At 44.7% G+C, this 13,992-nt stretch overlaps 1 protein-coding gene across 9 annotated transcripts in view; it reads right to left on the bottom strand.

Moving 5' to 3' along the window:
- The window catches only part of LOC126987502 (G-protein-signaling modulator 2-like), a 105,344-nt gene that overhangs the window by 11,522 nt on the left and 79,830 nt on the right, over positions 1 to 13,992 (bottom strand). For 4 of the 9 annotated variants that reach the window (XM_050844479.1, XM_050844481.1, XM_050844480.1 and 1 more), the window contains 9 exons: positions 13,491 to 13,626; positions 12,204 to 12,346; positions 11,814 to 11,937; positions 10,395 to 10,510; positions 8,552 to 8,816; positions 7,711 to 7,866; positions 6,412 to 6,549; positions 5,016 to 5,283; positions 31 to 230 (listed from right to left, as the gene is read on the bottom strand). In XM_050844479.1, the coding sequence (XP_050700436.1) occupies positions 31 to 230; positions 5,016 to 5,283; positions 6,412 to 6,549; positions 7,711 to 7,866; positions 8,552 to 8,816; positions 10,395 to 10,510; positions 11,814 to 11,937; positions 12,204 to 12,346; positions 13,491 to 13,626 (1,546 nt within the window). The remainder of the gene's footprint in view (positions 1 to 30; positions 231 to 5,015; positions 5,284 to 6,411; positions 6,550 to 7,710; positions 7,867 to 8,551; positions 8,817 to 10,394; positions 10,511 to 11,813; positions 11,938 to 12,203; positions 12,347 to 13,490; positions 13,627 to 13,992) is intronic. The other 5 variants (XM_050844484.1, XM_050844485.1, XM_050844486.1 and 2 more) reach the window with 5 other exon arrangements.

Genomic DNA, 13,992 nt, shown 5'->3' with positions numbered 1-13,992 from the left:
TACAAGGAAAGATCCCATTGGTTGACCTACCTGACATCTCATCAGCATGTCAAAGAAGTTGTCATCCGGGAGCGGTGTCGTGTCACTTCCTGCCACCGAAAGTCGCTGAAGTATGACCTGCTGGTTGTTGAGGCCGGGCAGCTGAGGGAGGGAGGCTCTCTGCTCATCCATTCTGCGGCTCTGCATCCCGGCAATGCTCTCCATCAATTCCTCCAGCACTCCGCAATTGTCTGCAAGAAGAGAGGCAGGAGAGTGGAGTTAGATGCATGTGCATGCTTTGTTACTAATTGAGAAGGAAAAGGAATACATTTGTCTGTGTATAAGTTTGGCTAATATTTTTCAGATGTGGTTTTATTGATACAGTAAAACTGGAAACCCAACGTATCCAGCAAAAATCTGTCCACTCAAAGATTATAAAAAATCCAAGAAAAATTGTTGTAAAATTATGAATATCTAACCAGCACAAGATTTAAAATACCAACGCTGTGGTTTCACCACCCACAGAATAGGCCTATACAATTTTCAGTCGAGCCATTAGCCAAGTAATGTTATGCAGCATTACTCTAACAAGTTTTGCCAAGATGGGGCCGTTAGCCAAACGCCCAAACCAGGACCAAGAGCCACTTCGACAGTCCAACACAGTCATTGTAAGCGCAGAAACCAAGCTATATTCTCCACAGTGATCCGTTTTTTCTACCTAATGCCAGAGACTAATAAAGAGATTTCCAGTGTGGCTTCCTAAAATTTCCTCCTCCTTTTTATATAAACGGCAAACACAAGAGCTAGAAGGAATTTTCGTTGTATTTTGTGTTTGGTGGAGGAGCTTGCAAACTTGGTGTACTGGACTGTAAAACTGGCCCCAAGTCCTGCTGAGTCATTGCCTAGGCCCTAGGGAGATGTAAGGGTCAACAGGGTGACAAAGTTTGTAAAGAAAGGGGATGTTGTAGTTGATGGGTGAAACCAGTGTCATCTCTGCTGCATCTTCTTACCTTCTATGAATGTTTCACTAAACTATGATCACTGCTTCCAGTAAAGGATCACCTGAGAGAGCATCTGAAGGAATATTGTGAAAAAGTTGTTCATGGGATGTCATGCACTCAGCTGACCCAATGTCCGGATAGACTCACCAATGTGGCTAATGGATCACTGTGCACAGAGCTGCCCTGCGTACAGCTGCAGCAGAGGTGACACTGGCCACACTCATTAATTAACTATGATGTTTCCTTTCTTTACAAACACTACCTCCCTGCACATACTGCAACACCTAGGCGGGGCTTGATCTTGTTCTAGGTTTGGGCATCTGGCTAACACCACCATCTTGAAAAAAATTGTTAGCCCCATTGCCGTTGCTACTACAAAGGCAATCCTACGCCTGCTACTGGACTAGTGGTAATGTTGTCAGCGCTGCATGGCTGATGGGTCAAACAGCATCCAGTAAATACATACATACCGTATTTCCCGCCATATAAGACGCATTTATTTTTTCAAAGAAGATTCGAAAAATCACCCTTCATCTTATACACCGATGGTTAGGTTTTGGTAGGCCTAGGTGTTATTGTTACTGGTACGAAACCAACGCCCAAAACACCTCCATTTGACACAGTAGTTCCCAGATGTCCCCAGAATGAAATATACCGTATTTTACGGCATGTAACGCACACTTTTTTCACTCAGAAAAGGCCAAAAAGTTATCCTTGTGCAGTATACACCAAAGGAACAAATTTTTATTGATTTAATTAAATGAATAGTGTGATGCAATAGAAAAGAAAAGTGTGAATATGCAGAAGAGAGGAGGAGGACATGACCATACAGGTCACAAGAAGAAGAAGATGCGCTACACGTGGGAGCCGAGATGCGGCATGAACACGAAACAACACACAACACCGCCGCGGCGCACGTCACCAGTGTGCCGGGTACCTTGGTGGTGATGGTTAAAGCGGCTATTACACGGGAACAATATTGGCAGAGCAGGGTGTTGCCTGACATGACTGTTCGGCAATCGTGGGGCAGACTTGGGCGGATTATTCTGGAGGTATTTCTGCTGTGCAGTGGTCCGGTCAGCTGACATTTTCTGTGATACATGTTCGAAAGAACAGATATGCGTGGATGACAAAAGTGTTTATTGTAAATGCATCTTTGTTTCTCATTGTAAAAATAACTATATTAAAACATTATGATTCAAAGAAATTAACCAACATCTATTTCTACTTGAAAGTAGGTATACGGTCCCTGAAAGTCATGATCTGTTAACTCTCTTCAATATGTGTTCGAGTTACACGTTGCGCTTCACATTGTTCATTTGTTGTTGGGGTTGCATTGTGGGGCAGAAGGAGAGGATTGGCAGTCGAGTTAACAGCTGTGTGTTGACTGCCACTATTAAAAGTCAAGGAACACACACCCGACTTTGTTTTACCCTGCCACACTGATCTACAAGCTCAACAAGATTAAGACCAAGATTGCCCATCGAACGTAGCATCCCCGTGTGATTCCCTCAGTAGCTCAGCGAGAGTTACCGCCTGCACACTGTGCAGTGAGTGAATCTACCAACCAACCCTTTTGTTTGCCTTTTCAAAGTCACAGCTGCTCGGGGTAAGAGCACTGTAATTCTTCAACCAACAGTGGAACACTTTGAACACAGAGAAGGGCACAAAGCAACATACGGTATCATAGTCATAATTGTAAGTAAAGTGGCCATATGTAATACTGCATTTTTTTTTTTTTTTTTTTTACAGCAAAGGAGACAGTGCAAGAGCATAAAAAAAATAATGGGAAAAAAAAAAAAAGCCTGCTACTTACTGCTCCTAAATAGAGCAGAGTGGCCAAAAAGAGAAATCAATTTCAGGAGGAGAGGTGTCCTGATACCCTCCTCTTGAAAGAGTTCAAGTCATAGGCAGGAGGAAACACAGATGATGGAAGATCGTTCCAGAGTTTACCAGCGTGAGGGATGAAAGAGTGAAGATGCTGGTTAACTCTTGCATAAGGGGTTTGGACAGTGTAGGGATGAGCATGATCAGAAAGTCGTGTGAGGCGAGGCCGCAGGAGGGGTGGAGGCATGCAGTTAGCAAGTTCAGAAGAGCAGTCAGCGTGGAAATATCAATAGAAGATAGAAAGAGAGGCAATATCGCGACAGAGTTTAAGAGGTAGAAGACTATCATACACATTAAGTTCAGGGAAAATGTGGAGTTTTTAATTTTTCTCTAAATTTGTCTTGCCAAATTATAGGTGCGTCTTATATGACGGGAAACATGGTACATACTGGTAGTCAGTAGATGGATATCTGAGTGTATAGTGCCTGTGTAAATATGTTTGATGGAATGAAATTTCATGGTGAACTTTCGGATTATTCCCTGAGTGTCTGGAATTTCTGCTTATCTGACACCTCTGAATACCTGTGGTTGCCATTTACTAGGGGTTTTACTGAACATATTTGTTTTGTAATGTGGTTCTGTATTCTTGCATGCACTTCCAGAACTATGCTAGAATTCCTTTAAGATTTTTCTTGAAATCTAAGGGAACTATCTGCATATTTACACTTATATGGGGAAAACATAGAACACCCAAAAACTTGGACACTATTTAGCGACTTTGGAGCTGCTATTCAGTCTACAACAGGGTTTTGCTATTCCTGTGCTTACCAAGTTTTAGTTTGGGTACTTGAGAGGGAAGATCCACTCCTGAGAGGCATTGGTGGTGAGATATAAAGCACAATTAAGATTTCTGTGGAGAATGAGTGAGGGTCAAACACTTAGCACTCCATGCTTAAATTTTAGTAGAAGTAATACTGATGAATGGTGAAGAAATGGAGGAGGTCAATGAGTTTAAGTACCTTGGATCAGTTATGTGTAAGCATGGTGGTATGGAGGGAGAGATAAGAGAAAGGGCATTGCAAGGAAGAAGGGTGGTAGGGTCTTTGAAACGAATCATGAATGGCAGAAGTGTGAACACGGAGGTAAAGAGGGATTTGAGAAATACAATAATAGTACCAACCCTCACATAATTATGCAAGTGAAACGTGGGCCTGGAATGAAAGTCAGAGGTCTAGAGTGCAGGCAGTGGAAATGACTTATTTGAGGAGTGCTTGTGGTGTGAGTAGAATGGATGGAATAAGTAATGAAAGTGTGTACAAGCATTTTGAAATGTGTCACAGGGGTGAAGGGAAGAAGTGTGGAGTGGTGGAAGAAGTGAAGCAACAGACTTTAAAGTGGTTTGGCCACATGAAGTGAATGGAGGAGAGTAAGATGACCAGAAGGGTGTATGTGAGTGAAATAGAGGGAGGGAATGCTAGAGGACGACCTCCAGTGAAATGGAAGGATAGGGTGCAAGAGTATGTTAGGGAGAGGGGGAAAGATCTTCGAGAAACTTTGAGCAGGCAAGGAGGGAGTGTCTGGATAGAGAAAGATGGAATGCCGTGGCCATCCCCTGGTGGGAGCTCCTAGGAGCAGGCGTCGATGAAATGATGATGATGAATACTGATGAATTGTGGTGATTGTTGTGACTGCAGCAGGTTAAGAGTAGTGGCAGTTAATGATGAAATAAGTTTAGGAACTGTGACACTTATGTATTTTCAGGTAATGGGGTGCAGCATATAATGAAAGTCTGAAACTCAAGTACAAGAGAGAAAATGAGAAAGGAAAGCATGAAGAAAAAGAAGAAAGAAGTAGTGGTAGTAGTAGATGAAGAAGTAGAAAAAATTATATGAAAAAAGTTGGAAAGTTTTGTTTAGTTGGCGCAACATCTGTGGTCATATGCCGGAGAGAGACAGGAGGGGGAAGGAATTATAGGAGAAGGGAACAGATCCCAGGAGACGGAACACAACTCCCGATTAATACCTGGTACCCATTCACTGCTGGGTGGACAGGGGCGTAGGGTATCGGAAAAGCCAAGAAGAAAATATGAAGAAGGAAAGTAGTGGTAGTTGTATAAGTAGTAGTAGTAGTAGTGATGGTGGTGGTAATAGTAGTAGTAGTAGTAGTAGTAGTGACAGCTGACAACTAATGCAGCAGACTTCAACTCACTTGCACCACTATCAGAGGGAGTTGTGGTGCCATTGGTGGAGCCAGTGGAGGTCAGGGAGCCACCATGGTCCCTGGTCTGGGTGGCAGTAGCAGTGGCCACAGAGGGAGGTGGTGGCGGCCCATCCTTCTGCTGCTGCTGGGGATGGTTCTCTTTGTTGCCGTCAATGGAGAGTGTGCAGCGCTGGTCGTCCATCCGCTTGCTCTGGAACCTTGACAACAGCTCGAAGAAACTGTCGTCATCCATGCTGGACTCCTCATTGACAGACTGCTGTTTAAGGGAGGGGAAAGAAGCATGTCAGTAATGGTGATGGTAGCAGTTGTGGCTGTCAGAGAGTAGTGGTGAGGGAGAACTGTCTTGTTTGTCTCCCTAAGGGTGCGGCCACACTGCACGCAGTTTGCTGGGAGGGTAGAGGGACGCTTAGCGGGTCAGAGGCAAGAACAAACATGTTATCTAATACGAGTGGCCATACAGGACGCGGGTAGCAGGTTTCCTCCAAGCTTACCCGCTACCCGTGTCCTGTATGGCCACTCCTATTAGATAACATGTGTTTGTTCTTGCCTCTGACCCGCTAGGCGTCCCGCTACCCTCTACTCTCCCAGCAGACCACGTGCAGTGTGGCCGCACCCTAACACTGACAACACAAAGCACTCTTTGAACTTTTTTATACACAAATGGATGCAAGAAGTTGCAAAGCACAATCATGGGTGAGGATTGCAATGACAAATGATTATATACATATTTACCAGCATCAGAGGAAAGTTTTGGGAAGTTTCTACTCATGTGAGCAACATAATAGACCACTCAACTAAAAATTGTTTCATATGAGTTAATCTGGTAAAAGAATCTCAACAGAATTATCAGAAACATTTGTGATCACACTGGACATACTAACCCGGTAGCAGTGGGGATCATGTTTCTTAATGGTCCCTCCAAGCGAGAAAAATGAGAAAAAATCACCCCTCACACAAACCATTTCATAATATATATCAAACCATTTGTGATCAGATTATGTATTTTGGGAGGTTGATATCATGGCACAAATTTGGCCTGTCGCTGCTACCGGGCTAAGAGTAATAGTCGGTGTGACAAAGTGTTACACAAATTAGTTTGCAGGAACCAGATGGAGTACAGTGAAGGGAAAAGCTTTTTCAGCATCCATGCTGAATATGACTGACTGGCAGAGCTCGGGTCTAGACAATGTGGGACATGGCAAAGCAGAGTATTTTACAAGGGTTAAAGCCAGTTAGGAGGCAGGCACATCTGATGACTCATGAGGAAACACAAGCTTCATTATAATATACAGAGGAAGTGAAGCGATCTGACCGTATCCACACAGCCAAGTTAAAGCATAGGTTGAGGAAACGCTGCTGGGAGAGAGGAGGTGTGGACACGCACATTTTTATCGGCATGAGAACTAGAGGTGTAGGAGGTGGGGCCGTTAACAGGGTGGCGGGCATCCTCTGGGGAGTGAAAGCCAATGCCAGCATCTTCACTCTGGTATTTTCGGAGGACACCCTTGGCATCGGGGGTCATCTGAAAGGTATTGCAAGTACCGGCCTGAGCTGCTGGTCAGGATGAGCCTTCCTTGCACTAACTCCCCTCCCCGGCACGCAAGGCCAAGCAGTGTGCTGAGGCCGAGAGGATTGCTTTGTGCCAAATTTGAGCAATTCCAACCCGTTCTGTGGGTGTTCCTCAGCCTTGCCAGTGCGCTGAGTCCGGGAGCAATGGCTACGGCTAGGTATGAGTTACGTACAAATGCAGACTTCACTACTTATCAACATTGCTACGACTAATAATTACAAAACTATGTTGTCAAAACTGCAGTACTTTCTCTACCACAAGCTTTATCCTGTACCATTTGCCCATCCTCTAAGAATTCCACCTTCTGCCCAAACACCTAATCAGCACCACCACTGCCTCTGCTGGTGTCTGGCTGGCCCCAAAATCCTGCTAGCCATAATGTACTACTTTGTAAATGCTACTCTACTACAGGCACTGATGTTAAGGGCCATTTTCACAGTCGTTTTGTTTGTTTTGATCGTTACCAACGGCAACGATCACCGCTTTAGAATTTCCACTTAAAACTGGCCGATGGGGTAGTGGCGGCTGCGGGGTTAGCCTAGCCCCGCACCTTACCACACACTCTCAACAACTCTCGCTTTCTTTGCAGCCGCCACTACCCCACAGGCCAGTTTCACGTGGAAAACTATAGCGTCGATCGTCGCCATTGGTAACGATCAAAACAAACAAAACGACTGTGAAAACGGCCCTAAATGACTTGGGGCAAACCAATGTTAATTAGTAAATGCTGAAGATATGAGTAAAAATTAAACTATATACAGCAAAAAAAATGAAATTTACATGAAATTAATATTTCAGATCTAAATTATTTGAGCTGACTTACAAACAAAGGTAACTAATGCAAAAATACATACATGGTAATTACTAATAACAATCAACATAACAATATACTCAAAATTGACAAGTATCACAAGAGAACATTCAGTCAAGGGACCGTCAAACACACACGGACAAACAGACAAACACATGGACATAAATACACACATGAAAATGGGAAAAAAATAAGAAACAAGAGAATGAAAGTCTAAATGAACAGAAACTCATGCCAGGTGCAGCGGCAGTGGCAGCAGCAGCGTCAGAGGCAGCAGCAGCAGCAGCGGCTACAAAAGATACCTTCAGGAGGTCCATATTTTCCATAGACTTCCTCCTGGCTCTTGCCTTGGCATCCTCAGCTGATTCCTGGTCGATGGGAGCCGGGGGGAGCCCAAGCACCTTGCGGATGTCACTCAGGTTCATCTGTGCCGCAGCCTGGCCAGTCTTGTCACCGATCTGGGGCACGGATGAAAAACATGGATGTGGGACGCATACATGTAGTAGAGGAATTTTTTCTGTTTGTTTATGTATGTTTAGTGATTCAGTTACTTAAGAAAAAATATAAAATTCATTTGTCACGTAAGTAAAACTACTGATAGTTCAAAAGTTAATGTGAGAGAGTTGGAAAGTTTGATTTAGTCGGCGCAACATCTGTGGTCATATGCCGGAGAGAGACAGAAGGGGAAGGAATTATGGAAGGGAACAGATCCCAGGAGACGGGACACAACCCCCGATTAATACCTGGTACCCATTCACTGCTGGGTGGACAGGGGCGTATGGTATCGGAAAAGCCGCCCAAATTTTTCCACTCCGCCCGGGAATCGAACCCAGGCTCTCTCGGTTGTGAGCCGAGTGTGCTAACCACTGCACCACGAAGCCCCCCTAATATGAGAGAGAGAGAGAGAGATAGATAGAGAGAGAGAGAGAGAGAGAGAGAGAGAGAGAGAGAGAGAGAGAGAGAGAGAGAGAGAGAGAGAGAGAGAGAGAGAGAGAGAGAGAGAGAGAGAGAAACAGAAGAAGCACAAAGATATAATACTAAAAAATTAAATGACATAATCCAGTCAGTGACTAAGAAGGGATGGGGTGGGAAGTGGGGGGGGTAGGGGTGGGGGGGGTGGGGGGTGAGAGAGAGCTTCTGTACCTCTTTGGATATTTCAAGATGCCTCGTAGCATAATGTAGTGCTTTCTCATTGTTGTTGGTGGCTGAGTATGCATTGCCAAGGCTCCAGCAGGCTCGGCCCTCCCCGACCTTGTCCTTGAGCTCCTCGGCGATGGCAAGGTGGCGCAAGTGGTACTGGATGGCCATAGGGAACTCCCGCAGAAGGGTGTAGGTGTTGCCCAGGGAGTAGCACGCCTGGGCCTCCACTGCACGGTCTCCAAGCTCCTGCGCCAGTTGAAGGGTTTTCCTGGTGGCATCAAACATTAAGCTGCAGTAGGCACCGTCTTGGGAAATTATTTGTGCAATAAGTCTATCTAACGAACAAGCAAACACACACACACACACACACACACACACACACACACACACACACACACACACACACTGTTATGAGCGTAAGCCCAGGCCCTGTAAAACTACAACTAGGTAACTAGGTAAATACACACACACACACACACACACACACACACACACACACACACACACACACACACACATACACACTCTTTCTGGGTTATTTAGGAGGACCCTTGTGATTGAACAGCACTGATACACAAGGTGAATAGGTGATACTCTTCTCATATACTCAAATGGCAATTAGTATTCTACCTCCTCCTCATCAGCATCATTTCATCGATGCCTGCTCATAGGAGCAGGGGATGGTCACGGCAGAAGAGCTTCCATCTTTCTCTATCCAGACACTCCCTCCTTGCCTGCTCAAAGTTTCTCAAAGATCTTTCCCCCCTCTCCCTAACGTACTCTTGCACCCTATTCCTCCATTTCACTGGAGGTCGTCCTCTATCATTCGCTCCCTCTATCTCACTCACATACACCCTTCTGGTCATCTTACTCTCCTCCATTTGCTCCATGTGGCCAAACCACTTTAAAGTCTGTTGCTTCACTTCTTCCCTTCACCCCTGTGACACATTCCAAAATGCTCGTACACACTTTCATTACTCATTCCATCCATTCTACTCACACCACAAGCACTCCTCAAATAAATCATTTCCACTGCCTGCACTCTAGACCTCTGACTTTCATTCCAGGCCCATGTTTCACTTGCTGGTCAGTAAGAAGTAAAGACTGAATTAGCCTCGTTAGCTATTCAGATATGCCTCATTACTAGCTAAAAGCATGCATAAGGTGAGCAGGTATTAGTATTGGTACGTAGAGCATTGTGATATTTCACGTTTACTTATCTAGGTTCAATTTGTTAATATCAGGTGTTTTGGGTGATTTAATGGTGTTGGAGTGCACGGTGTCTGCTGTTAAGTACTGTAATACATTATGGGTTCATGGTGTAGTGGTCAAAGTGCCCTGCTCAAGGGTAAAGTGCTTGGCCTACAACAGAGACCCAAGGCTCAATACCCAGCCAAGAAAAGATGATTAGGACATGACTTCTTTAATAGTGCAGGCAGCAGCAGAAGGCTTGTGGCTACATTTTCTAACCAAACAGTGAGTGATGGGGTGACATGGTAGGTGGAGCAACCATACCAGGTGGGAAGCATGAGTGACAAAACCCAACCACCTTATGGTGCTGTATGGGCATTCAACATAAACCCACCTCTGTCCAAACCCTCGTCTGTGCCCACCCTTCTAAAGACAAAACTCTTATTAGCACATAAAATCCTCTATACATTATTTTGCATCTTACATAAATACAGGAAATCTTCATGCAATAAGAGAGCTTCAAATTCAGACATGAGCTTAACACTGTATATGACATTAAACATTCGTAGAGACAAGTGACTTTGTCTGCCCTAATTCAGGCATCTGAGTTGGATGAAGTAAAGCATGGAAACAAATAGCTTGAAAAACTACTTACTTGTAGTGCTCAGCAGCCGTCTCAAACTCTCCCAGGAATATGTGGGCATTTCCAAGATTGCTGTGCGCTCTCCTTTCTGCAGCCTTGTCCCCAAACTCCTTTGCTATGGCTAACCGCTGCAGGGTGTTAGCAAGTATCGTGTCAGAAATGTTTCTGGTGCCTCAACAAATAGTATTTACTATGCTAAACACTGAACTCAATAGCAGACTACAGGTGACAACTGATCCCTTTTCTGTGGTTGTTATGCTATGAGGTTCCAGAAAGATTAAGATAATTATGGATGAAGATCACGAAAATCAAACTACAACTAAATATTAAGAAAGACTGAACCTTCAGAAAGAGAATAACATGTATATTAAATAAGAAAAAAGATTACCCAGCAAAATTGACCACAAGTTGACACACCACTCTAGTATTGATTAATAACTCATCAATTTTCTTTTCCACACACATGAGGCAGGACACAAAATGGAACAGTACACGGAAAATCCTTAATCTTCTGCTGATCTACACATACACATACATACACGAGTAAATGATGTGAGGGACTGTGAGGCATTGCAGAGGGACCTGGATAAAATATGGGAGTGGAGTGGTACATGGCAGATGGAGTTCAACCTTGGGAAATGTAAAAAAAATGGAGTTTGGTAGGAGTGGTAGATGTGAATATGATTATAAAATGGGAAGTGAGATAATATGCAGAGGAGTGAAGGAAAAATATTTGGGAGTGACTGTCTCAGAGAACATGTCACCAGACAAACACATCAACAGGATAACGGGACAAACTCTGAATTTGCTGAGGAACATAAGGACGGCAATTGTGCATTTGGACGAGGAGATGATGAAGAAAATAATAGTTACAATGATAAGGCCAAGGTTGGAATATGCAGCAGTGGTCTGGTCTCCTCATGAAAAGAAGAACACAAGGAAGCTGGAAAGAGTGCAGAGAGCGGCAACTAAGATGGTACCGGAACTTCGAGATCGGACTTATGAGAAGAGACTCAATAGAATGGGGCTCACAACCCTGGAGAGAAGAGAAAGAGGAGACCTGATAGCGGTGTACAGGGTGGCGAACGGAGTGGAGTATTTGGACAGAGAGGACCTGTGTGTGTGGAATGAGAGAGAAACGAGAGGACATGAAAAGAAGTTGAGGGTGACAACGTGTAGGAGAGATGTGAAAAAGTTTAGCTTCCCAAACAGAAGTATTGAGCTGTGGAATAGACTGGAGGAGGAGGTGGTTTGTGCAAGAAACATTCATGATTTTAAGGAAAAGTTGGATAAGAGTGGATATGGAGATGGGACAGCGCGAGCATAGCTCCTTTCCCATATGTCACAACTAGGTAAAAGGTAAACACACACACACACACACACACACACACACACACACACACACACACACACACACACTTGCACACGCACCTCACTGTGATAGCTGATAGCCTGTGTGAAGTTGCCAAGTAGGTAGTGGGTGTTACCAAGATTGCCACACGCCCGGCCCTGAGCTGAGCGGTCATTCAGCTCCTCCATCAGGCGCAAGTTGGCTCTGAGGGATTAAAAAATATATCAAGGGGTGAAGATTTGCCATTAAGATCATGGGTAAAACAAATTTTTGAACCTGCATGAATTTGCCTGTTTCACCTTCTCCAGTGCATGTCAAAGATACTTAAATTAATGTATGTAACAAATCAGAAGTTTTATGTTAACTGCTCCTGTAAGAGTATAGACTGGAGACAAAAGATTATACTGTCTTCGGTGCTTACAGTCATGTGCACTAGTTTCATATGAGGCTGCCAAGTCTGTGAAACTTACGCATAGTATTCAACTGCTTTCTGTAGGCAGTGCTTCACTTCATCGCTGAACCCGCCCGGCTCCTGGGGCCCAATACGCCCAAGATGCTTCCCTTGTGCATGGTACACATTACCCAGGTTGTACAGTGCCCGCCCTTCTCCAACCTGCAGCAAGGAATGGGGGAATGCTTGAAATGATGACATGATTTTCATACTATAGGGTAGGCGGTGGCTGAGCGGTGGCGTGCTGGGCCCACATTCACCGCATGATGGACGACGCGAGTTCGAATCCCCACGCTACCACCTCAGATTTTTCAGTCACCGCCGAGTGGCTTAAAACTACCCACATGCTGTCCTGAAGACCACCCATCAACCCGGACTCTAGAGGAAACCGTCCAAGTGAATCAAGAACGAGTTCCGGGGGGGCGGCATGAGCCAAGAGAAGATGGCGCCACTATAAACACTTGTCTGCACCATGACGGGCTGGGACCGAGTACCATTCAGGCCCCTCAAGCAAACCTACCAGTGCTATAGGTGTAGACGTAAAAAAAATAAATAAATAAATAAATAAAAAAATAAAAAAAATAAAAAAAATAAAATAAAAGAATCACTGGCTCTCGAGACTTTCCTTGCTGACAGAACGTGATGCTTGAATGGAACACCAGCATAACAATATCATTATCATCATCACGTCACTGATTCCATTTTGTGCAGAGGCAGACAAGTTGAAGAGGCCGCAGTTACCAATGTTCTGTCATGTGTTTTGATGTGAAAAAGTTGAGGGGTGGCCCAGGTACAAACTTCTGCCACATAAAGTTGGAGCAAAGCTGGAGTTATGTTTCTGTTAGTCCCCAAATATAACACTCAAGGGAATAAAAAATACTAAACATTCTGAAATAAAAACACATTAGGAAAGTAAAAAATCAGTTGCAGAAAGTTGGAAAGTTTCATTTAGTCTGCGCAACATCTGTGGTCATATGCCGGAGAGAGACAGAAGGGGAAGGAATTATAGGAGAAGGGAACAGATCCCAGGAGACAGGACACAACCCCCGATTAATACCTGGTACCCATTCACTGCTGGGTGGACAGGGGCGTAGGGTATCGGAAAAGCCGCCCAAATTTTTCAACTCCGCCTGGGAATCGAACCCGGGCTCTCCCGGTTGTGAGCCGAGTGTGCTAACCACTGCACCACAAAGCCCCGAATCAGTTGCAGAACAGCCTTAGTTAAAAGAAACAGTACAAGAGCTCCAGGAAAATATAGAAATATAAAATAGAATGACTCCAGGGTCCTGCCAGCTGTCTGCTTTACCTTGTCCTCCAGCTCCTGAGATATGGACAGGTGTCGCTCACAGCAGCAGATGGCCTCCTTGAACTTGCCCATCACCTTCAGAGTGTTGCCAAGGTTGCCTGACGCCTTGGCCACACCCAGACGGTCACCCATTGTCCTAGAGGAGACGACCAGGTGAGGGGAGGAAAGAAAACATCATAACTGCTACTGTACCCATTTTTGTGCAGGGCTGGTGAGCAGACTTAAGAAAAAGATGACGAACTAGGGTGAGATGAGTTGAATGATCTCTCTCTCTCTCTCTCTCTCTCTCTGAACAGAAAAAAATGATAAACTGGAGTGAGCTGAGTTGAATGAGCTCTCTCTCTCCTCTCCCCTCTCTCCTCCCTCCTCTCCCCTCTCTCCTCTCTCATACACACAAACACAAACACACAAACACACACACACACAAAAAAAAACGGCAGCATCCGAGTGGTCAGCGCGTGAATGTGGTGATCCTGAGGACCCGCGTTCAATTCCCATTGCA

The sequence above is a fragment of the Eriocheir sinensis genome, chromosome 65 (assembly GCF_024679095.1).
Source record: "Eriocheir sinensis breed Jianghai 21 chromosome 65, ASM2467909v1, whole genome shotgun sequence".
NCBI lineage: Eukaryota > Metazoa > Arthropoda > Malacostraca > Decapoda > Varunidae > Eriocheir > Eriocheir sinensis.
Note: the sequence above shows the minus strand (reverse complement) of the source record. Positions and strands in the feature narration are given on the sequence as shown.